The 26,603-nt window shown below is 44.9% G+C and overlaps 1 protein-coding gene across 6 annotated transcripts in view; it reads right to left on the bottom strand.

The window, feature by feature from the left end:
- Nucleotides 1–26,603, bottom strand: part of ACBD5 (acyl-CoA binding domain containing 5) — a 319,177-nt gene that overhangs the window by 255,674 nt on the left and 36,900 nt on the right. For all 6 annotated transcript variants that reach the window (XM_085631746.1, XM_085631748.1, XM_085631752.1 and 3 more), the window contains exons 3-4: nucleotides 17,701–17,821; nucleotides 6,169–6,241 (exon numbers count right to left, since the gene is read on the bottom strand). In XM_085631746.1, the coding sequence (XP_085487872.1) occupies nucleotides 6,169–6,241; nucleotides 17,701–17,821 (194 nt within the window). The remainder of the gene's footprint in view (nucleotides 1–6,168; nucleotides 6,242–17,700; nucleotides 17,822–26,603) is intronic.

The raw sequence follows: 26,603 nt of genomic DNA, 5'->3' as shown, positions 1-26,603 counted from the left end.
TCTATGATTTCAGGAGCCAGATCGCAAGGTTGAGCTGAGCTGGGTCCGGGTGTCTGATCTCTCCACGGTTCTGGGTTAAGAGGCGTGGTGAGAGGTGTGATCTTTGGTGCGGAACTACGGACAGTTCCAGCAATATGGTGTACCACGGTTGTCTGGCCCAAGTTGGAGCAACTAGAATGAGAGTCAGTGAGTGTTGCCGTAGTTTGCGCACCACCAGTGGTATGAGTGGGAGAGGCGGAAAGGCGTACGCAAATCTGCTTGACCAGTTCATCCATATCGCTTTGCCTAATGGGTGTGGGTATCTGGCGGCGAAGCTTGGGCATTTGGCTTTTTCGTGGGTGGCGAAGAGGTCTATCTGTGGTTGCCCCCACAATTGAAAGAATGGTTGAAGAACTTGTTGATGAAGTTCCCACTCGTGGATCTGTTGCGCTTGACAACTTAGCAGATCGGCTATGGTGTTTTGGACTCCTGGGACATGTTGGGCTAGGAGAAAAATGTTCTGAGGTATAGCCCATCTCCATATGTTCTGTGCTAGCTGATAGTGTGTCCCGCCTTGTTTCTGTATGTAGTACATGGCTGTCATCTTGTCCGTGTGGACTAGGACAGTCTTGCCTGATATTTGTTTTTGGAATGTTTTTAAGGCTAGGAATATGGCCAGTAATTCCAGGTGATTGATGTGGAATAACTTTTGTTGAGGTGTCCACATCAACAAAATCAAGGCATTAACATCTAAAACCTGGTATACCATCAGAATGATGAGGAATGTGCTTCCTTTGCTCCCTCAAGAGAGTAGGCATACGGTGGTAAGGGCCTTAGTTACTACAAGACTGGATTATTGCAATGGTTTATATTTAAATGCGCAACAAAGCATATTGATTAAATTACAGACCTTGCAAAATGCGGCAGTCCGTCTGCTGTCAGGCTCTTCCAGGTTTTCCCCGGTCACGCCAGAAAGAAGATCCCTTCATTGGCTTTCTATAAAAAGCCGCATACTTTTTAAGGCGCTGGCCATGGCCTTCAAGGCCTTGCATGGATTAGGCCCGGACTTTTTAAAGCAACGCATACATTGGTATGTTCCAAACAGATGCCTTCGTTCAGAAAGCACTAAACAGGCGCAAGTCCCTAGAATCAGGAGGGCCCGATGGGGAGGCAGAAGTTTTGTTCATGGAGCTGTTAGGGCGTGGAACTCTCTGCCCTTCTATCTTAGATCCTCGCCTGATTTATTGTCCTTTAGAAAGGAACTTAAAACTTGGCTTTTTGTGCACGACTGATTTCTTTCATTATGGATCCTTGACAGTTTGAGCCTCAGGACTTCTAGATAGCGCCAGGACACCTCCGGGTAATTGTCGCGCTTAATAAGTTTCATTAACATTAACACCTGCCCTGCATGGTGTGATGTAATAGGTGAGCTCCCCAGCCGGAGAGCGATGCGTCCGCTGTCATGACAATTTGAGAAACTGGCTCTAGGAATGGTTGCCCTTTGGAAAGGTTTTTGGTGTTCCACCACTGCAGAGAGCGATGAGTGCGACCGTCTACCAACACCAGATCTGTTAGCTGACCTTGAGCCTGGTTCCATTGGCGTGCTAAGCACTCTTGTATGGGACGCATCTGGAGTCTTGCGTGAGGCACTATGAATATGCAAGAAGCCATCATCCCTATGAGCTGCACGAACACTCGAGCTGGAAGAGAGTGATGCGGCTGAAATTTGGTGAGGAGAGCGAGAATGCTTGCTATCCTGGCTGGACTGGGATAGGCTAGCGCTTTTGAGGGGTCTATTGTGGCGCCGAGGTACTGTTGTGTGTGAGAGGGTTGCAGATGAGACTTGGTGTGGTTTATTGTGAACCCCATGTCGTGGAGTAATCGGATAGTCGCGTGAGTGTGATGAACACACTGGTTGTACGAGCTGGCTTTTATGAGCCAGTCGTCGAGGTATGGGAAGACGTGAATGTGTTGTCTTCTTGGATGGTCTGCGACTACCGCTAGGCACTTTGTGAACACCCGTGGTGCTGTCGTGACTCCGAAAGGGAGTACTTTGAATTGATAGTGCTGCCCGTCCACTACAAACCTGAGATATTTTCTGTGAGCTGCGTGAATGGGAATATGGAAATAGGCGTCCTTGAGATCTAAGGTAGCAAGGAAGTCGCCCTGTGAAAGTAGAGGGAGGACCTGCTGAAGTGTGACTATGTGGAAATGGTCTGATTATATGTATAGGTTTAGTGGCCTGAGGTCTAGAATAGGTCTCAGAGAGCCGTCTTTCTTTGGTATGAGAAAATACAGGGAGTAAACTCCTGTGATTTGTTGATGCAGGGGAACTAGTTCTATTGCACTTTTTTGTAGTAAGGAAATTACCTCTTGTTTCAGGAGTGACAAATGTTCTGTTGACATTGGACGCTGGTTGGGTGGAATGTTTGGGGGTGTAGAGGCAAGTTCGAGACAGTAACCTCATTGCACTATATGTCGCACCCACCTGTCTGTGGTGCTGTTGGTCCAGACAGGAAGGAACTGTTGTAGTCTTCCTCCGACCGGAGTGGAATGGTCCGGGGGAAGCGGAGAGAAGTCATTGGGCAGCGGTGGAGGCAGAGCGGGTGTTGTTAGTCTTGCCTCTGCCCTTGTTATTGTTGCTTCTGTATCCTCCTATCTGATAACCTCTGGTGAAGGTGGATTGGGTGGGAGCCTTGTAAGAGGTGGATTGGTTATCAGACGAATAGCCCCTGGAGTTGCCCTTGTCGGATGAGCGACGAAAGGAACGTCTGGGAGCTGGCGATTGCAAGGCTCCCATTGATTTGGCTGTGTCTGTGTCCTTTTTCATCTTTTCAAGGGACGTATCAACATTAGGGCCAAAAAGGTGTTGTTGGTCGAATGGTTGGTTGAGGATAGAGCTTTGCACCTCAGTTTTAAAACCGGAAAAGCGTAGCCACGCGTGCCAGAGGAGAAGGGCACTTGTGTTTACTGCTCTGGAAGCTGTATCTGCCACATCGAGAGCGCACCGGATGCAGGTGTTGGTGATAATTTTACCCTCCAGTATGAGGTCGTTGGCCTTATTTTTATATTTGTCCGGGAGGTGTTGTAGTAGGGACTCCAACTCATTATAGTGAGCCTTATTGTATCTGGCTAACAGGGCCTGAGTGTTTGCGATGCGCTAAATGTTAGCTGCCTGTGACGCTGTTCTTTTGCCAGAGGCGTCCAGGAGTTTAGACTCTTTGTCGGGCGGAGCTGCATCACCGGATGTTTGCGAGTTAGCCCTCTTTCTAGCATTTGAGATCACCATGGAGTCTAATGGAACAGGGCCCTTAATGTAAGCTGGGTCTGTAGGGGCAGCTTTGTATTTTTTTTCAATTCTAGGATTGATTACTCTAGCCCTAACAGGGTCCTTAAATACCTCTGTAGCGTGTTTAATAACCCCTTTGAGCATGGGTAAATTGGATGTGGACCTTTGTGTGGTGTCAAAAGTGTCCATTAAAAAATCCTCTTCGACCGGTTCTGTATGTAGGTCGACCCGTGGTACTGGGCAGCTCGGTGTACCAGCTGATTAAAACCCATGGTGTCTTCTGGTGGGGAAGGCCTAGATGTCATCTTGCGGGACCATTAGGGACATCAGGCGTATTATAGTTATCCCAGGGGTCAGGGGAAGCTGGTGGACTGGGGTACCCTAGTGGCAGGTCGTCCGCACCGTCCTCTGTGTCATCATATGTGTCGTCATCGTCTACTGGTGTAGGGGATGGCGTAGGAGAACGAGGTGGTGGGGGAGGTGGTAGAGGAGGTGGAGGTGGAGAAGGGACTCTAAGAGGTAATGTGGCTATGTCCCTCTTTTTTAGGTGGTGGGGCTGGTGCAGGCATGTCCAGTGGTCTTTTCCTGGAACTCAGAGTCAATTGACCAGTTTTAGGGTCTTTAGTTAGAGTTTTTTGGTCGAAAAAGCTCTTCTGAAGAAGGTTGGGTGTTCGGTGTCGACTGTGTCGGTATCGAGAGCTTTTTCGGCAGCGGCTCCGGAGCGGTTTCAGGCTTGGAGCCATGTGGTTTACCAGTCTCTGTGTGCTTCTTCGGTGTCGATGGTTTTTTCGGCTCCGAAGAGTGTGAGTCCGAACTTTTGGGGAGTGGCTTCTTCGTCGCCTTCGAGTGTTTTTTCGGTGCCGAAGAGTCACTGCTTGGTGTCTTCAGTGCCGAGGGCTTCGGGGTGGAACTAGCGGTCGGCACGGAGGATGGGTGCGACTTCTTTTTCGGTGCCGATGATTGGGTTTCGGCGCCGGTGGCAGGCAGACTCGAGTCCGAGTCGCCGGAAGGATTGGTAGGCTTCTTTGCCGGGCCCAAGGGCGGGGCACGGGAAGCAGTGTGTCGGTGTGCACCTGAGCCCAAAGGTGAAGGTGTGACGAAGCCTTTGTTGTTGTAGGGAGTGGGTCGGGTCGACGTCTCTACTTACGACCCGTTGAGCCGGAGTTACTTTTTCGACGTCGGAGTCATCAGCTTCGGAGGTGCTGATGAGGCCTTCTTTGACCCGCTCCTCTGGCACATCGACGCCCTCTTGGAAGATGTCGTCGGGGATCGAACGCGACGAGCGAGTCATGGTCCTTCGAACTCGTCGATCCCGGATGGTCTTCTTCGAGCGGAAAGAGGCACAAGCTAGGCAGTCTCTGGCTTCGTGCTCCGGAGAGAGGCAGAGGTTACACACCTCATGCAGATCGGTGTGGGGAAACTTCGACCCACATCAAGGACACTTTTTGAAAGGCGTCTTTTCCATAAGCCAGATGCCAAGGCTCAGGTCAGCCCGAAGACCTTCTTCGACGACCGGAATCGAAGACTTGTAGAGATGCCCACGATTAGGGTTCGCGATCGAGACAATACCGTCGAAAGGGTGAAGGATTGCGCGTCGAAACAGGAATCGGTAACGGTTCCGAACTGGAGCGCGAGAAACACATCCGAGCCCGATGGCGGAAAAAAACAATCTGAGGATGGAGCCGATGCCCATGCACACTATGACCCTAAGGAGGAGTCACCTACCTCGTGACTTCCAAAGACTTTCCAGGACAAAAACAAGTGCAAACATCCGGGCCCAACACCAGATGGCCATCTATGCATAGTGTGCAATATGCAGCTCATATGCCTCGAACATATAATTCTCTTCTCTGCCAAAGTAAGGGAGAAGCGGGGAAGGATTGCCACTTTCTTCACAGACCACTTCAGAAAGACCGTAGGACGTGTGATGGACATTTTGTATACGGACGACTCTTACTCAATTTTTTTTTCTACCCCAGTTACATTGATTAGGAATGTGCTGCCCGCACCAAAGCCAGATGGCAGTATAGAACACAGTCAAAGATGTTAACGCTGTGGAGGAGAGCATTTTTCAAGGAGCCACATCAGAGGCTGGAGTCATGCACATTACTTACAAGATACCAGCATGGTCTAAGATCAGAGCTCAACTCTGTGGCAGTAAAGTGGATGTCTACACATGGAGGTAGGGGCTGTGGCTGTGAGTCTGAACATCTGAGCAGAGACTCCTTAAAGTCTGGCACTTGCTTAGTGTGTGACTAAGGAAATGGTACCTGTCGGATTGGATGTAAAAGTGCCATTGGTTCACTGGAAGAGGTTGTTGACTTCTGCAGAACCAGGTAAGCTTCATGCTGGCACCGGTCTAACAGTCAATGTCAGGGAGAGGAAAAGGATGGGTAGTAGGATCTTCTGCACTTTTTTATGCTCTTGGGTGACAACCGCTTCAGAAGATGAACTCACCTTACATCTTTCCTCTTGGTCTCTGGAAGAGAAGTGAAATTTAGACCTAGGACTTGGTGAAAAGTCAGAAAAGTCTCCCTAATATCTTCTGGTTGTATTTTACTGGAACTCTGACAGCGCTCCAGTTAGTGGCTATGGCGATTTTAGAAATATGACAAAATCAAACGTCAAGAAAAAAAGACTAAAAAGAGAAAAAAGAAAACGTTCCCGATTCTGGTGGCATCATGGGCATGAGGCACTGCCTTTGTGAAGCAGATAAACAACAACCTAAGTGGTTCCGTGGCGGAGGACATTAAGGGAAGACACATCATTTAGGATTGGGGAATATTATTGGCCACAAGGATAACTTTCTGAACAGCATTTTCAGATTTGACAATGGAGGAGTTCACAGGCATCCAAAAATCAAGGAGGTTTCTGCAAAACAAATCAAAACATTAACCAACCTTTTTCATTTCTTCAACATAAGCAATCATTGCCTCTTCTTTGGACATAACTCCAAGGGCACTCCAGGCATCCCTGCAAATGAGAAACATCAGTCAATAAATTGTAAAGTTAAAGCCTCCTCTCATCTACAGTTTTCGAATCCATTACTCACTAAAGTAATCTTACCAAAAGTGCACACCTGCACTAGTCTTGTTACCCAAATCTTTGGACATTGCTAAATTAGTTATACAGGACATGAAACATACTGGATCTGATATGGTAGGTTTATTGATGCCTTATGAATTAATAAAGGTAATTATATTGCTACCTTCAATTAATTGCCTTCAATGTCTGAGTAGCAGAATTCTAAACAAAAATAAAGTAAATATTATAATACAGACTTTTAAGCATAACGAGCAAATCCTTAAAATAATTAACGCAATATAAAATGTTCCTCTCCCTCAAATGCGTCAAGTTTAGCCCAAATATTGATAATTTATTTTAACAGTACCATTAAACAGTGTATAGCAGACTTTGTACTTTCTAACACTTTTCATTTTGATAAACCATGCTTTAAATTCCAGAGGTATTGACAACTTCCTTGATTAGGTAATCAAAGAGACCTAGTAAAACAGAGATAGAAGCTTTTGTGCATTAACATTCAGCTCCGGAATATCAGAAAAAACCCCAGTACACTAATTATGGGGCTGGGATCAATACATTAATCAAAATATATTCAAAGACCTTCATCCCAATTTTTTTACATTTCGAACATATTGATGCCATAAATCACCAATCGCTAATAATATCATTCTGGCAACACAGGCAGAACTGAGAGATGATAGCAATCATAAGATGTAAAAAACATGGCACATAATATAGCACCTGTTTAACACAGAAACATATTTATCTTAAGCCTTTAGCTCTGATGTATACAAAATTCAATTTGCACGACTGACTCCAGATAGCCCAACCAATGGTTCTTGTTCACATTTTGAGGAAATACTCTACATTATAGATAACTTAGACTTATGAGAGAACACAGTTGTCAGATTCTATACCTAACTGAAAACTTGCTAAAAAATAAATTAACATAAACTATTGTGATCTTTTATAATGGCAAAGCACTGAAGGCAATTAGAATCTGATTTTGTGCTAAAGAATACTTGCCGCTGTGCTTCTCTATTGAGCTGAAATTGAGCTCAATTGGGCTGCCTGTAAAACATCTCTTATCCGTACCATACCACTATGGGGGAGGTAGAAGCTTATGGAAATGTCATTGGTGTAGCATATCTTAATCAAAAGAGAGTGAACTTAGAGGTTTTCTGGTGTTTTCATGTACCAGTTATCTACCCGAAACGCTCCACCAATATTTGCCACTGGTGGTGTTAAGTGGTCACCACTACGGTGTAGTATCGGTCAGCATCATCATTGGGTTTCACACCTAGGTACTCGCTTCCCTAGGCAAGTACTGCCTCCTTTTGAGGGAAAGTACTGGCGGGATACATGAGGTTAAAAAGCTAAAATTACCTCCTGTATCTAAAAATTGACTTTTAATGTGGGTCTAGTGTGCAGGGGTAAGAATAAAAAGTAAGGTGGTGATGTTGTTCATACGTGTAAATTGTCCTCAGCATCATACATGTGCGGTCAAAATATTTCGGCCATTATTGGCCATATGGGTCCAAGTCTTCACTAGGACCGGCTTCTGAGATCGACAGATCCCTTGTTATAACTCAGTTGACTCGTAAGTCACTACTTACGTGTCTTCTCACCGATCAATTTATTGTGAGTATCAACGGCTTTCATTGCGCCATTTCATGATTCTCTATTTACCTCATAGGTCATGGATGAGGCAAGGGCATCGTAACTATTTGTCGCTGACTGACCCTCAGGGTCTCCATCTAAAGTGTCCTCATCCGGCCAGAAGACTGTTTTTAGTGCTCTATTTTTATCTTTTAATTAACTGAAACAAATAATCACTTTCCAATCTACACAACTCTACCCCACCCCAATCTACCCCACTTCACCCCTATCTAGCCATCTCCAGCCTACCCCACTCCAATCTCACCCTACTCCACTCCAATCCAATCCACCCCACTCAAATATACACCACCCCAATCTACACCACTGTGTCCCACTCTACCCACTCTATCCCCATCTACCCCACTCCTCTCTACCCCATTCTACTCTATCCATCTACCTCACTTCACTCTATCCCAATCTATCTCACTCCACTCTACCGCAATATACCCTACTATACTCTACACCCCACTCCCCTCTACCCCACTCCCATCTACCCCACCCCACCCTACCCACCCCACTCCACCCTACTCTACTCTACTCTAACCCTCCCCACTAACTTTGTGATGATGAACAGCAGCCACACTGGTGCACAACATGGCTAAAACACATTCCCAAAGCAAATAGCTCTCGAATGGGTGAGTTCAATTGACTTTGCCTGCCAGAGAGTAGGGCATGGGCATAATTTTACTGTTAAAACTGTAGTCTACGAAAACTACTTGGGTACCTCTTTGAAAATCCACAATTAAGTGAAGAAAATTAGCTGTAAGACATTTAGAACTTTTTTATTGATTGACATGCCTGCCAATCGAAGCAGCATAGCTGCATGTAAGCAAGTGATGCTTGAAAACATACCATCTTTTGCGCACTACTGGCAAGTAGTAGCAACATTTCTGCAGGACTGTGCTGTTGATTGTAGTTGTTACCACCTCAAGGAACAAATTATGTGAGCTTCAGGAGATTTCCTATTCAAGACAGGGGCGTAACACAGGCCCCCCGCAGCCCCCGCAGTGCGGGGGGCCCCTCAGCACAGCACTTCGGCCAGAGAGCTCCTGATATAGTCAGGAGGGGGCCCCTCCACGTACCTTGCAGGGGGGCCCCCTCCATTATCGTTACGCCACTGATTCAAGAGCAAACAGAAAAGGTCGGAAACTCCCTACAAAGAACTACCCTAGGCATCTCCAGGAAGGCTGTGGCTTAAAACAAAATAGCAAGACCGAGGTTGGCAAACCTGCATATTTTTTACGACAGGGATCCTTTGACACTTGTAAAATGATTGGCAGTGAACAGTAGAAAAATGGAGGGGGGTGGGGGTGGGGGGAGGGGGGGGGAGCTTGCCGGCTTGCAAAATGGCCTGCGAGGTAGCGGAGCTCCACTAACCCATTGACCCTATCCGTTAATATCCTAGCAGTTTTGCCGACTGCTACACCCAGCATTGTGTGCCCTGAGCAGCGGCGGTTCTCCTGCACCAAACCCTGCCTAGAAAAGCCTAAAGAAAGGGGCGGACACCGTGTAATCCCTACTGAGAAGTGAGCTGCCCTGACTGCCATGGAGGCCTGCAACGTGGCGAGGTACACTCCCTGGGGACTACTATGCAGTGGGAGCGCGCCCGCTTCCCTGATCGTCGCGGTGTTCCTGGTTGGTGAATTTATTGAGGGGAGCACGGGCACTGCCGGAGGCCCTGGCTGCCTGTTGATGCTCCGTCCCAGCTCCTTGGATGCCTGACCTGGGGCGTGTCTAGGCCTCACGGTGCCAGCGCGGAGAGATTGCCAGACGCTGCGGTGCGGCCTATCAAGCATCTTCCCTCGTGATGCGCTGCCCTGACGAGCTGTAGCGGGGGCGGCGCGGTCTTCGCTTTGGCCCCCCTGGGGATGCGCATTACTGCAGAGAGCAGAAGAAGTGTGCGCTCAATGTAGTGCCGTGGGAAGCCTGTTGACGGCCTATGAAGAGGAATTCCCGGGACTCAGGTGCTGTACATGCTGCTGCGCTGCAGTTTGGGAGCACTGATGCCCTAATTTGCCCCTGTTATGGTGGCATGAATCCTGGAGCCTGAGAATAAAGAGAGTACTGGGCAGGGGACGGCTGCCTAAGTAAGCTCCCTTGGGGAGGCTCATCCATTCTACTTACCCGCTCGCGATTGCCCCAGGTACTGGAGGTGACAATTTGAGAAGAAGTTGTTTCAATTTGTGGAGCAGCGGTCCAGGCAAGCTCTGCAGTGTGAGCCAGATCCTGAAGAGGCCCACCTCTGTCTACTTCACGCTACATCATTTAAGTTGCTGATCAGTTTGTCGCAGTGCGTAGAGGGTACACTCTCAGTTGCCTGATGCTGCACGTGCCCGTTTGCTGTAAGTACTTACTCTGCGCTCTGTGAGCCAGTGGACAGCGCGGTCCCTCTAGCGATGGGGAAGGTGGATAAGGTCCAGACCAAGCTACCATTTGAACAGCGCAAAACAAGAACCCGGGATGCGAGCGACTCTCAGCCCCCCCCTCCCCCCCCCACCCAGAACAGTGTGATATGACAAAAGAAACGCCTGTAGACCTCCGTCAAATTCTAGCTACTATGCAAGCATGACTTAGCTCAATAGATGGGAAGATGGACTCATTAGTTTACTGTATCGAGCACCTGTCTGAACGCCTCGATAAACACTCTGAACGGCTAGACATGGCGGAGAGACGCATGACCGAGGTGGAGGAAGCTCACATGGAGACTGATGTGGCACGAAAGCAGATGAGCAAGGCCCTTGCACAGATACAAGACAAATCGGAGGACTTGGAAACCAGGTCCAGGAGAAGCAATATTCGAATTACTGGCCTTTCCGAGTCCACTGCCACTGGAAATATGGAATTGTTCACTGAGACCCTTTTAGTGACCCTCCTAGGCCGTGAAGTTTTTGCCTCCATGTTTGTGATTGAGAGTGCGCACCGCTCTTTGGGCCCCAAACCCCCTCCGCACCTGATTATTGCCAAACTCCTGAACTATAGGGATAGGGATGCGGCCCTAAAAACAGCCAGAGAAATAGGGAACCTGCAGTATGAGGGCTCTACCATATCGCTGTTCCCTGACTTCACTGCCAAAGTTCAGGAAACGCGGAGGCAGTTTGCTCCGTTGAAACGTGCACTGCGTGCCCAACACCTTAACTAGGTTATGCTCTACCCTGCACGTCTGAGTTACAAAAAATGGCATCTCAAAGATCTTCCTCGATCCAAAATCCCTGCAGAAAGCGTTAAAGGAATATTCTACAAAGCAGCAACGCAAGAATGACTCAGAACAGTTACAGGGGAATGTAAGTAAGTTTTAAAGATGGGCAGAACAAGACGCCAAATCTGATTTTCAATGGCTGATATCCACACTCGGTTATAGTTGAGTGAGAGTTGATGGAGAGGCAAGATCTGCCCCTGTGTGTGCTCCACCGGATGGCACTATGCCGTCCTTGTTTGGGTATTTCGTTTGCGTCCAGTTGGGAATGATGCAACGTGGGAGGGAGTTAACTGCTGTTTGTTTTTTGAACCACAGAGAGTGTATTGCTCCTAAGGTAAATTTTAGACAAGATAACCAGTTGACTAGGTTGGACGCCATGATAGCCAGGCACATCACAGATCCCCAGACATCACTACGATGACCCAACACGCTGGGCACCTGCTTAGATATCTGACATGGAATTTCAGAGGGCTTAATAATCACTGCAAGGTGATGTCATTGCATATCTAAAACAACATACTATAGACATTGCCCTGTTGCAGGAAACCCATTTACCAATAGATAGTAAGCAGAGAGTATTACAGGGCTTCTTCCATGCAGCAGGGTTCACGTCCCACGCCAGAGGGGTGCTCACATGGGTTAATCCGAAATCAGGAATTAAATTAGACCCGGTTATAGCAGATGTGGAGGGGAGATATACCATCTCCAGGTGCAGGGGGAAGGGCCTTGACTTACTAGTAATCAATGTGTATGGGCCTAATTGTGATAACCCGCAGTTTTATTAGGCCCTTTTTACAAGTCCCTTTGTGGATTCTGCAATGCCGCGGATTGTGGGAGTCAATTTTAACTGCGTCTTAGACCCAACCATGGACCGATCAGGAGGTTGAATTCGTTGTACTTCGGCCTAGCGACATCGATTGCAGATGCCATGGTACGTCTAGATTTGGTGGATATTTCGAACACACGATTTCCAGAGCAAGGGGGTTTCATACACTAGTCTGCCCCGCACGAGCTACACACGAGAATAGACTATTGGCTATTGGCGAGAGGGCTATACTCGGAGATCCGGGAATGTAAGGTTCATCCCCGAACCCTATCAGATCATGCTCCTATACTACTGGTGCTGCGCTGCCTACCGAAGCGACCTGCCCCGTTCATGTGGAGATTCCCCTCCTATTCGCTGCTTGAGAACGTATTTAAAGCTGATATCGCTGAAGCTATAGAAGACTTTTTTGCAAAGAATGTAGGGTCAGTTCCTGAGTTGTCCACAGTTTAAGAAACTTTCAAAGTTTACATCAGAGCCATAGCAATTTCTAAACACTCGGGGGTGCTGCGCGCTATTAGGAGGAGGCTAGATAGCCTGGAAGAACACCTAACTGAGCTGGAGATGGGATTGCGGCGCGGAGGGGCAGTTAATAGTGCTGAAGAATTAAAACAGACATTGGAGGAGTACCATGAAGTAGCCGACAGTGAAGTTAAACATATGGGGAAATATGCTGTTGCCCGAAGCTACGGGGAGGGGGAAATGTCCGGGAGCCAAGCTTGCAGCGTTACTGCGGCACAGGAGAGAATCCTCAATGATCACGGCAGTAAGGTCTGATGAATGAGAGTTATGGGCGGACCCCGAAAGTACAGCAAACCAATTTAGACAGTACTACATGGAGCTTTATCGGTCCTGTGCGCATGTAGACGAAAGCATGATTCAGGACTATCTTGAACACATAAAACTACCCTGGCTCACAAATGAACATCGTGCATATCTGATGAGGCCGTTGGAGGCCTGGGAAATCAACGCGGCCTTACAGAGTATGCGCTAGGAAAGTGCCCCGGGCAGGACGGCCTAACAGTGGCTTTACACAAGGAATTCAGGGACCTTTTAGTTCCCCACCTGGTAACTCTATTTGAAGAGATTAGTGAATCAGGAGATATGCCCCCATCAATGCGGGAAGCCATGATGGTTACTATTTCGAAGCCTGGTAAGCCCCTGGAAGAGTGCTCCTCATTTCGCCCACTGTCATTATTAAACGTAGATACCAAAATATATGCTAAGATTGTAGCCAATTGCCTTGCACTGTTAGTTCCGAAATTGGCTAGCATGGAACAGGCGGGATTTGTCAAGGGGCGGAACCTAGCATACAATTTGCGCACTTTCTTTGCAACAATCCAACATGTTCACCCAGAGGTTAGAGATACGGCAGTCTTCTTAGACGCAGAAAAAGTGTTCGACTCTGTGGAATGGGCCTTCATGGGGGTAGTATTAAGGAGGATAGGGGTTGGTGAAATATTTCTTAAATTGGTAGCGGTTCTGTACACCTTTCTCACCGCCAGAATTCGAATTGGGGATAAGGTAACTGCTCCCGTTAACATTTCTAGTGGCACCAGGCAGGGATGCTCACTATCCCCTCTTCCGTGCGCCATAGTTGCAGAACCCCTAGCGTGTGTGCTTAGGGAATATCATGGATCACAGATCTACACAGACCAGGAGATAATTTTCTGGGAAAACTATGATAGGACAGTCACTAAACTTGAGGAGGATGTGGATCGCTGGATACGACTGCCTATCTCTTTGCTCGGGCTTATAACGCTGATGAAGATGGTGGTCCTCCCAAGGTTTTTGTTTCTGTTTTTAAATATACCCATGGTCCTTACAGTTTACTTTTTTAAATCTATCACCTCTGTACTGATTAAGTTATCTTGGGCGGGGAAGCAGCCACGAGTCCACTGGAAGTTGCTTACCCTACCCTAAGGTCTGGGTGGTCTGGGTGCCCCGGATATGGACCTTTATTATAGAGTAGCACAAAGCTCACATGCATTCCATTGGATTCACCAGCAATTGGACCCTCCACATTTACATATAGGAAAAGTAGCTGTCACCCCCGCTAATCTTCCCACCCGCTTCTTCTGCTCTCCTGATCATCGTACGGGAGTTCTTGACTCAATTAATACCACCATGCATGCGTGGCGCGATCTGGTGAAGAAACAGGCGTGCAATATATTATATTCCCCAATTGGCCCGCTGGAATGATGCGCCTGGCTTCGTATGAGTGGGGACCGGGCAGCGATCAATGCATTAAAGTCTATCACCATTACTAAAACTGACGACCTCTTCTTGGAGGGTAGAGTATGTACGTGGACTGATGTGGAAGCCGAAAGTCATGAAGCCACACCACTAGTACAATTTCATTACCATAGAGTGCGTCATGCCATACGAGAGCTCCTAGGCGACGAAATGGCGGAGCCACCGGAGGTAGCTCCTTTCACTTTCATATTAAAATCGGAGTCTCCCAATAGGTTGGTGTCTAATATTTACAGAGTAGTTCAAAGCTACTGTAAGAATTTTTAAACTAAGTCGAGGTCGGAGTGGCAAACTGACCTCGATATGATTATTGACGACGACACCTGGAGATACTGCTGCGAGGCGACGATTCTCCTTAAACGGCCGCCATTGGCTAATCCACTTTAAATATTTACAAAGAGTTTATTACACGTCAGCAAGTTTACTTCGGTATGGGTTGCGCGAAACAGCTGAGTGTGAGAGGTACAAAGCGAGTTCCGCAGATTTTTTACATGTGGCCGTGTTATGTCCTGTGGTCACCGAATATTGGAGGCAGATATTCCAGGAATTGAGTGACATTTCTGAGGTGCCTATACCCCCCGATCCTTTGCTTGCCCTATTGGGCTATTCTAAGCAAATAAAGAAGGAAATCGGAAGGTTGGTTGAAATGGGTTTGCTAATTGCAAAGCAGAGAATTGTGATGCGCTGGGCACGCGGCCCCTCTCCCACTTTACAGGAGTGGAGTGGTCATGTGACATGCTATAGTGTAATACACAGACGGAACTGTATAGCAAGCTGCTACCCCCCCTAGAGTCGTCCCAAAAACTTTTGGGGATTGTACCAAACATACTTAGCGGGGAAGGCCCTATTGACCTCTGACAAGATAACTGACGTGGCAGACACGTCATAGCGCCTGCGAACACTGGCTGCTGAGACAAGACTTATACCTGGTATCTAACAGAGTAAGCAATCTGACATGTGTACCAATGTATGTATAATGCAGAGACATATTCGTTGTGAATGTCTGTATTTCTGTAGACACTGCTGTGGTTCTTTTATGATTTTAATTGTTTTTATTTCCCTCTGTCTATATTAACGCTTCACTTTCCATGTTGCTGGAATGATGAAGCAAGAGATGTCTCTTATTGTGCAAATTTCAATAAATACAACAATAAAAAAAAAGTAGGAAAATAGGTCAAGGTCGTAAGGAAAACAGACTTTCCCTTTTTGGAAATGCAGTCTACAACCAGCAACAAAACAACTGTCTTAACTTTGGTATTTTGGCATCCCATAGCTTACAGTTATCTTTCTACTCAAAGTAGATTTTATTATTTGGGCTTTTTATTTATTTCACTTACGTTTTATGGTGGCACGGATTAAGGAGGCATGTTTTTAAAAATAAATATTTGCAAATAAAAATTACGGCGGGGAAAGCCCTTCACGCCATATATGTTTTTAATCTCAGTTAGCCAACTCCATCAAGTGACTGCAGACTGCCTGCAGAATCAGTGCACACGTAAAAGGCAGCTTCTAATAACTAAGTCGCAATCTAAGAACAGAAATTGTATGAAAGGAAACCAGATTTTTTTTCTGAATAAGAAGCCTGCAAGGATAGTACAGATTTCACGTGAGAAGTTTCCTACATTTGTGAATAACATCTATAAATGGAGGATAGTTTTGCTGTTTCCATCGCCACCTGCGGCTTGGAGAAAAGAAAGGACTGCGCTGGAAAAGTCCTGTAAAACTAGAACTTCTCGTTCCAGGCTTTGAGGACTGCAAGGGACGAGGAATTCTTGTACCGCCCAGCATTGTGAGAGGCCAACCACTGAATTTACGTTAATGGTAATCATGTTTCGTTCATTACAATATCTAGACCATGACAGTGCTCAACAAAGAAATTTTACCAAGCAAGGGATCTTGAGTGTGGTGTTTGCCTGCAAGGGGGAACATTCTTTCCCTGGTGCGGAAAATGCTTTTAAGTGCTCTGTGAGGAACTGGGCAATATATTTTTCTAAAAGCAGTTAGCATTCAGGTAAATCCATTGCCAAGCCCCTCAGGGTGAGTCAAATAGCAACTGTGCTTTCTGTGTTCGTTAGACCCATGGAGCAGCAGATCAGGTCCAATTCTACTCTGCAGGTTGAAATTCCCACGTTTAACTTTCCACGTAGGAATTTCCCCCATTACTATCTAAATACACCACACAACAACACTGAAGGAAAGGGAAGCGGTGTTAAATTAACACATTACTAAAAAGACATTACGATATGAGTTTATTACACTGTGATACCATCACCTTGCCAGACTGATGTACTTTGATCAGGGAGAAAGTCAAACATTAACCAAAACGCGTTGAGAGGACCTCGTTGCAAAAAAATGTCTCTGCTCATAATAAGACTACTGTGCTGAAGCAAAATATGTCGTTTGAAAAACAACAGAAAAATCAAGCTTTATAAAAGGTTTTTTTTTTAAGTGTATATCAAGAATCACAGGTCTGACTACACGGTAGTAATTTTCAAAAAAGAACATGATAACATGGGACTTCTCTGTGAAGGGGGGGGGGGGGCTAATGGCAACATTGACTGTGAATTCATGTCTTTACAATGGGAAATTTCTAAATTACCACTGTCTAACGAACACCAGCAGCAAAGTCTGTACTTGAGAATTTGAGGTAAATATGGTGCAAGTATATCACAAACTGTATTACTTTTTCCTGAGCTACATTACTGCGTCATTAATGGGCCTTTACAAGATTTGGGCCCTGTCTTTCCTCAAGTAGCACGCCCACAATATTAGAGAAAGGGATCCCCTGATAGCCCTGAAGAATGGTCCTGACTAATGCCTGCCCTCTGAGAGGGCAAAAACATGTCAGAACATTCTAAGGCTGGTGGAGTCGTTGTACCTAGAGACATCCAGGATTTGTTGATCAATTTTTAACTATACCGAAGGTACCACCAAATAAAGATATACCTGTGGTAGACTTTAAGGAATTTTTTATCTTAACTGGTTCCCAGCCTTTTCCAGGTGATTAATAGATCTCAAGAACTATCTCATTAATCGCGCAAGGTCACCATGATATTATCATTTTACGAGGGAGGGATGAGGTAATTAATGATGTACAACGCCACATTACATGGGTAACACCACTTCCTCCAAATATATTAGGACCCACAAGAGGTCTGGTACCTAGGGACAATTGCCTAGGAACAGGGAAGTATCCTTCCAATTGGACATATTCACCGTACCTGTTGTGTTTTGATGTTACAGCTGAAAATAACAGTTGCAAAGAGGTGGGGAACGGCAAATTCAGGGCAATATGGATAGGATGAAACTCCTGCCAACTGTAATTGTAACAAAACATACATTTTTGATTGTGAAGATTCAAAAAGCGAGTGCACGGCAAGAAAAATCAACTTCCAAGTAATCCTTTTAAAGACAAAAATTAGAGTACTATCACATTTATAAGTCAATAATAAATCAATGTTAGACATTTCTGTGTACCATTTGTATCGTCCAACAGGATCCCAGAATCCAGGTCTTGGAATATTGCATGGTCCTTGTGTTGCTTGCTTATAAAAGCTATAGAATTTGAGCATCATTTCATTGGAGGGCTGAAATGAACCTGAAAGAAAAATATTCAGGTACTTAGAATCTCCAAACAAAATATTGGAAGACTAAAATAACGATCACCACTGGATTATTCTAAAATATGTCAGACTGACTAACATGAAAAGTAGTATCCAATCAATTCTTATTTTCATAGTTTACAAAATGACTTACTCTTTAGACATTTGTGTACCAATGATCCTATGAGCAGTAATGTGTTTTGTAGATGGGGAGCATTACCAATGACTGCAGTTTGATTATTTATTTTTCTGCCCAACATGGTTATTCTACCCTACTCAACTGCCTACAATAAAATATACAACACATTGTGCACCTGGATGATTACCAATTACAGAATCCCCGAGTGGGCTAGAAGTGTGTACTACTACTCATAGTCTGTGTATTTTTCTATAAATTGAAATTATGTTCTTAAAAAGTCAACAGTTGGGGGAGAGGAAGCAAGGTATTTTACCCCTTTAAACATTATTCGCGATGGAAACTGTTTATTAACATGGAGAAACTGAATTCATAGGTTACATGTTCCTCAAAAAAAGTATCACATAACCCTTATAAAAGGTCTGGCTCAACTAAGCCAATAATTAGTGTGCATGAACGGCTTGCATTGTACTGTAAAATTACAAATCAGACTGCTCTCAACAACATGACCTTTAATCCTCTAATTACTACACACTGTAATGTAATGTGCAAGTAGAAACTAAATTGTTTCTTTGAGTAGCCTCTACCGGCTGCAAAAAGCGCAAGAGGAATCACTGTAGTTTGATTCAGACTGCCACAGGAATGGATAAAATTTTATCTCAGAATACACAAATTAAATTTACAAATATTAATCAAGAATTTTTATTATTTTTACAACAAAAATCTATTTTCCTTGACTTTATTTATTTAAAACTCTATGTTCACATTTTATTCAGCCAGTTGCGATTCAACAACATTGTTTGGGAATACGATAGCACCAGAATATTTTGCTCACCTAAAGATCATGATACCAATAAACTGAGCGATACCACAGACACTCTAAGAGCACTAGTTTGTTTTCGTCATTGCTGACTAAACCACAAGGTAACCCGAATGCCCATCAGAAATGATTTTATTTAAGTCTGTAACCTTTGTTCCAGGAACATTAGCCGATTATGCCAAATTTGAAGGCAGATATGCCTATATGTCACAGACTGAAAATGTCAAACGTAATATGTCCTAAGGTTCAGCCAACATTTGAATGACAGATATAGAGCCACAAAAGCTAACCACCCTCAGGTGGAATAGCTATCAGATACATTCTTGTTTAGTAAAATGTGAACTCTTACAGCTACTCACACATTGACCCACTTAAAGGCATCTTCCCATGGACTAGCTCTCCTTCTAGGTCCATGACAGAGGAGACATGGATCACATATTTCTACCTGTGCCATGAACAAATGTTCTCTGGCTCCCACTCTGAAAGGAAACTATTTGCTACCCGTGGTTCCAAAAGGTTAGAAAGTCATAGGAGCAAATATACCACACTGCATCTCTACATGAAGGAAAGCCAACCAATAAATGAACTGGATGATCGCTAAAAGAGACATTGCACAGCTCTGGGGTTCCGGTAGGCCTCCCACAGTTACGAAGTGGAAAGAGAATATGGATTGGTGCATGTTCCGAGAGAAGACGGTTTACGTGGCCAGAGGCAAACCTAAGAAATGGAGTAAGATGTGGGGTCCCTGGAATTCCTACCGTGGGGATATATGCACCCCCTCCCCCCCTTGGTGGTCGCACCAGACGTAACGATGTCCCCTTGACTTTGATGTTCCTGGTCTTTTTCTCCTTTCGCTTTGCAGGATTGATGACCGATCTTTTCCCTACCCCCCCCGCCCTTCTTAACGCGAGTAACTGTATAATGGGCTGCATGGTCGCTGTTGTCCCCCACTCATGAGAGAGCAAGTCCCTGCTAATGGAGTTCTTCTGCCTGGTCTAAGTTTCCTTTTGTTTTTTTTTTTCATAAAGAATTTAATAAGAAACCTTTCTGTAGTGCTGGGTTCAGTTGTGGGCGGCTGCAGCCGTTATGCGTGCGGTTCGCTCCTGCCCTCATGATTGCTGTATTATTGTTTTCCTCCCCTTTTTCTACGTTAGCGGCCGGCCCAGGCGGTTGTAGGCCCATGACTGTGAATATTTGATGTGTAAATAAAGGTTTTTAAAAAAGAAAAAAAAAAAAATGAACTGGAGAGCATTGTAAACACGATTCAAAGTGTAGATATCAAACAGGAAGGCTGATGCCATCTGGTACTGTCCTGCCCATCGGAAGAATCACTATTCCTATAAGACTTACCTGTAGAGCCTACTAGACTCACTATGAAATGAGTGATGGCAGAGGGCCATCAGAAACATATGGCACCAGCAGTGATTAGGCATGACCATTTGCTGAACTTTGTGGGATTTATGCACCGGCAGTCTTAGATGGATAGATAGATAGATAGATAGATAGATAGATAGATAGATAGATAGATAGATAGATAGATAGATAGATAGATAGATAGATAGATAGATAGATTCACTAAAAAAAACATAGGTTTCACACACGTTATAGTTCGAAATTAGCATTTAAAAAACCTTGCAAATTAACTTAAAAAACCATAGGTTTCACACACGTTATAGTTAGGAATTAGCATTTAAAAAACCTTGCAAATTCACTTACAAAAACATAGGTTTCACACGTTATAGTTAGCTGGACATTTCACTCGTAAAAAACCATTGAAATTCCCCCGTTATAGTTAGTTCAGCTAACTATAACTCGCGCGACCGCAATCCACTGCGGATGACGTCACATATTACATCACTGTATTCACTAAGATACTGTTAATAAGTCAGTTATACAATTAAGTTTACAAAAAAAAACATCCATTTAGACACTTATTTACCCATTTATTCTTCCATTAACCTTTAGATATACATATATAAAAAATATTTATTTTTCAGAAAGACACATATTCACTGGATGATGATGCACTTTTTGGAGCCCTCTCAATAAGTCTCGCCAGACCAGCGCATGCGCTGGGTCAGGCGAGACCTAAACATGGAGATTAACATATCATTGTTGCCAACATCACATTTTGTCAAAATAACTATATGTACATATATAACTATTGCTGCCCCAGGGAATGCTTCATATTAAATATGGTATTTATATTACACACAATATTCTATGCAATAACGACTCTATTGTCAGGATTGCTGTCTTATTTGTGATGACATATCTAACTATGATATCTGATTGAGCTTCCCTTGTGGATTGCTTATGACCCACTTTTTTAAGTTCATCATGGACACTTTGCTTCAATAACTGCTAATCTATGTGATGGCACCACATGAGAATATATAAAGTGCTTCAAAGTGCATTTTAAAGTGTGTTTGTGCATCAAAACAAAAAATGATAAATATTCACAATGAAATTAATTACGACTGAAAATTTTGAAAAAAAATAATTCTTCTTTAAAATTCAAATTTTAGGAGCATTAGGAAGTTCTTTGCTGATGGTATCATGTGCTGCCGTACGTTAGATTACTAATGGAATAAATTCCTTAATAACTACGACTTCCCTGATTTAGGCGAGGGTGTGATGTTCTTATCACTGCGAAAAGCCTTGTATAAACTTCTATATTTTGACTGGAGTAGATACAGATAACCAAAAACTCTAAGGATAAATCCTGTTAGGACCATAATGTACATAAGGAAGCCTTAATATGAATATGATACAGTATATAAATATATGTATCTAGATTGGAGAATCTGCGCTGGTAAATGGACATTCATAAATATACATATAAATATACGTATACTTTAAATATGGTAATACGTTAAGATATTTCAATAAAAATATATATATTAAATATTTTGTGTTCATAAAATATATTCATAAAAAGTCCCCAAAAATTCTTGAAAAATGTCCCTTATAAAAAGTTGTACAATTCTTCCCCATTGTTCAGCCCATTGGGAGTGTGGGTATCTAATTCAAGTATGAATTTTGCCTCCAATTGTCAAGAGTTCTTTCTCTGTTTCCTCCCGTTCTCATTGGTGGAACTGCAGCTATGACAAAATATTTAAGATCTTCTAATGTGTTTCTGTGTACTGCCTTAAAATGTCTAGCCACTGGGTATGTCATGCCCGAGTTGAGTATTGCCCTTAGGTGCTGCAAAATGAATATGTGTACCTGAAGCTTTGTGCTGCCTATGTATTGCAATCTGCAAGTGCAGCTCAACACGTAGACAGCAAATTCAGTACGGCAGCTATATCTGGCATTGATTTTATTTAAAGTCGCGCCATAAACGGTAGTGTATTGTGAGGTATTTGCTCCAAATTTACATGCTCTGCATGTGTTACACTTAATAAAACCATTGCATGGTGCTAGCCACATTGAACTGGGCTGAATTACATTAGTTGCCAACTCTGGACTTGGTTTGACTAAGGCATTGTACATAGATTTTGATTTTCTAAAAGTCAAAGCTGAAGGGGTCGGGAATAACTGATTCAATACTGTATCAGTTTGAACTATGGGCCAATGTTTATTCAAGATGGTCCTAATTTTCTTATTTTGGCTACTGTACGTCGGTATGAATCTCATCGAGGTATTTTCTAGATGCTCATTGGTGAAAATGCCTTTTCTCTTTTTGCCTGAGGTGTTGGAACAGGTTGGAACAGGTTAACAATTCATCCCTAGATTTGGTCTTGACTTTAGATAGGGCTGTGTTGATGACCTGCTTAATGTAACCTCTGGCTAAGAACCTAAGTTTACTTTCTTTAATACAGTCATCGAACAACTGGTCAGTGCTGCAGATTCTGCGCAGCCTTAAAAATTCCCCATAAGGGATACTCCTTATCAGATGAGTGGGGTGAAAACTCGACGCATGAAGCGTCGACTTACCGGCTGTGCTCTTTCTATGCAATGTGGTCTCAATACCACTTTCTGCAATGCATACGTGTACATCCAGAAAATCTATGGATTTGTTGTTGATTTCTGCAGTAAACTGAAGATTAAGATTGTTAACATTAAGTTTTGGAATAAAATCTCTGACCAAAGCCTCGGGTCCTGTCCATATAAAGAATATATCATCTATGAAGCTCATCCATCCTATGATGCGCTCATGCCATATATTTCTATATTCCACCCTGAGAACCTGCTCCTCCCACCAGCCCATGTGTAAACAAGCGTAGCTGGGGGAGAAGCAGGCCCCCATGGCGACTCCCCTGATTTGATGATAAATGTCCTTATTAAATAGGAAGTAGTTATTATGGAGACATAGCGATATCATTTCTAAAATCATTTTGCCATGCTGATAGAGTTCCATTGGTCTGTTTCCTAAAAATAATTTTACTGCGTTATACCAGCAGTGTGATTAATACTAGTCTATAAAGCACACACATCAAGGGATACCAGTAGAAATTCAGATGACCATGAAATGTCTTTAAGTTTTTCCAGAAAAGAGTGGTGTCTTTAATATATGATGGCAGGGCAACTACCAGCTCCTGCAGATGAAAATCCACATATTCTGAGATTTTTTCTAAGACTCCTCCTCTAGCGTTGATTATGGGTCAGCCTGGTACTGGCATAGTTTTCTTATGTATTTTAGGTATAAAATACATCACGGGGTTATTGGATACTCAGTTTGAAAGTAGTTAAATTTATCATTAGTGATCAAGTTGCCTCGTTTCCATTTATATAGTTGTTGAAGACACAGGGCATTGAGTGTTGATAGTTGTTTAGCGTTCGATTTGGCATTGGATATCTGTTAGGTGTTTTTCCGCCACCAACATATAGTCTTCTCTAGGCCACAAGACTATATTGCCTTCTTTCTCTGATTGCTTGATAATCACCTCATTGTGTTTCCGCAAATTTTTTTAATAAGTCCTGATATTTTTCTTAACTTAAAATTGGTGCCATTTTTCCGCCTCTTGATTGCAAGGCGAAGTTTCTTGATTTTTTCAATAATGATATCTTGATAGATATCTATCGCATCACACGGCATGATTGGAACAAAGGCTGATTTTGGCTTAAAGGGTGATTGAGTTCTACCAGACACACAAGCGCCCATTTCAGAAATCAACTCTTGCATAGAGCCTGCGGAATCTTCCTGATTAGTATTAGTTAAATCACCCATGATCAAAAGAGTGGGAATGTCTGATGTTAAGTTTTTTATAGCAAAGTACTTTTTTAATTTCATTTTTTTCAGATGAACTTATAAATGTCTACTCGTGTTTGAACGTAGTTTAGACTGCTTTCCGGGCAGAAAGATTACCCTAATGCCAGTAATTGAGTTTCCGCCTGGTTTAATTGAATCGAAGATAAGTTCACCACTGTATACGAAACTAGTTCGGCAGATGGAATTTTAAGGCAATGGAAGTTCTGCTTGTGTTGTGTTCCTAATAAAAGTAAGCCTTTTGGGAGTGCGCTTTCGTCGAGGGCACCTCTTTCTTTGCAAATATTACGGCCAGTCCAGTCGTGGAGGTGCACCACCGTGGAAACTAGCGCGGCCTAGCGACTTTGACTGTTAGTCACTTTTGGAGCAATTGGCTTGGGGGTAATTTCAAGCACAGCAAGGAATGGGACATTGTTTTAGCCCACTGGAGGGTTTTTGAACTTATTTTTACTTATTGCATAGAGTTGGCAGACCCACTGGGGTTAGAAGGCATTGTGTGGGGACTACCTTTACCAGCATACACTAGCATAGTCACATGATGGCCCATCTGGGCAGGACTCTACTTAAAAGGTATTCATGTGCCTGCAATCATGCTGCTGCCTCTCTGTGCTTTACCTTTGATCAAGGACTGCTTTGTCTGAAAAGCGTTAGGCTGATGGAATTTTATGTCAATGGAAGTTCCTGCTTGTGCTGTGTTCCTAATAAAAGTAGATACACATACATACACACACGTTTTCCGACTTCCCAACAAGGCCGCCGAACTCACGACAGGTGCATCCATATGAGCGGGGGTAGGACCCGTTCCACAACAACTTAAAAATGTAAGGTGCACTCACCTGTTAACATTGGCTTTATTTTCCGCAGATACGTTTCAGCATAATGCCTTCCTCAGTGTGCTAAAACCTTGTCCAAGGTGCACAGTGTTAGAAATCTGAATGATTTAAATTAACCTAATTGGTTATTCAGTGGCCAATAAGAGGACAGAAATAACCCACAGCATGGAGATGACGCGTCGACATCCATGATGTCATAGATTTAAGTATGGGCCTCAATACTCAATCAACACATCTTTCCCCGATGTGCAACTAGATGGCGGCCACCGTCAACCACACCAGTCCTGCCACCACTCGATACTACCCCACATGGGCTGCAAAGTTTTCTGATAAGTTTGCAAATCACACCAATGTGCATCCAACACCCCTCGTCTGACGCTGGGTTTCAAACACGATCTCTACGCAGGTGTCTGTTAAATGGCTGGTCATCCCTGGATTTGTATAATCCACGACCTGTATTGGTCGACGAAATCTGTCAGCGGCAGTTCAGGCAGGCCAAAATGAATCTGTTTTTCGACTTCCCAACAAGGAAGCCGAAATCACGACAGGTGCATCCATATAAGCCGTTGTAGGACCCGCTTGTTCCACAATTTAAAAAAATGTTAGGTGCACTGATGGGTGTTGAAATTGGCTTTATTTTTCCGCCGACACATTTCAGCATAACGCCTTCTTCAGGGCGATAAAACCATTACCAAGGAGGGAGGAGCCTAGCGCGCAACCAAGATGGCCGCGTAGGTGCGAGGCTCCCGAGGACCTCCGCGACCTCCTGAATAAATCCTGGAAATATCCTGTCCTTGTTAAGGGGACTGTGTCGGGGAACCCGAGCTGAGGCACTACCCGTTTTTTGGGCTCGAATCGGACCCCGAACACCGGTGGGAACATCGACTGAAGGTTGCGGCCTTCTCCTCGCCGGCCCCCCGGATTGGAGTAGTGGCGCGATCCGGGGACAAGGTGAATAACAGCGGCGAGCGGGGCTGGGCGACTCGCGTACCCCGCACTTTCACTTTCGCTTTTGCGCCCTCCTTGCTCTCTGGCGAGGTCGGGCTGCGGAGCGGGGTGCGGTGGTGTGGCCTTGTCCAGGTGCCCAGCTGACCCGCCGGCGGTGGGTCGACCCGCGGCTTTGTGGTCGCCCCCTTGACACCCGTGATCTGGTGGGACGGCCCGTTTGGAGATCTTGGCACGACGGTGGAAGGGCCAGCATGGCCACCAAACAAGATGGCGACCGGGCGAAGGTGAAGACGACCCGCCGTGGCACGGCGCACCAGGCCAATAGTATGGACCGCTACACGCTCCAAAAGGGTTCTCCGGAGACAACGCGGTCATCCCCGGTGGGCCCGACGGAGGCACCCGCCCATCCAGTGGATCTAACCCTCCGGGACGTCATGGGCGCCATCGCTGAACTGAAGGCCTCAGTGGACCAGCGTTTTGATACCTTGTCGCAAAAAATTGACTCGGTCCTGGTGGATGTGGGCCTTGTGAGGGCGGACTTGTCAAAAACGAACGACCGAGTCGACTCCCTGACCCACACCACAACGAGCCTCACGACTGACGTGGTGGCCCTCCAGAAGGAGGTGCGCCGGCTTGGCCAGGCGAGCGCCCTGATGGACCGGCGACTGGAGGATTCCGAGGGTCGCGCCCGGAGGAATAATATCCGCATTATTGGTGTGCCGGAGGGACGTGAGGCGGAGGCGGCGGATCTCTTCGTGGAAGACTTGATCCTGACCCATCTCCAGCCCCGGGGGCTGAGTAAGTTTTTTGCGGTGGAACGTGCCCACCG

Source organism: Triturus cristatus, chromosome 10, assembly GCF_964204655.1.
Source record: "Triturus cristatus chromosome 10, aTriCri1.1, whole genome shotgun sequence".
Lineage (NCBI taxonomy): Eukaryota > Metazoa > Chordata > Amphibia > Caudata > Salamandridae > Triturus > Triturus cristatus.
This window is presented reverse-complemented; position numbering and strand designations above follow the sequence as displayed.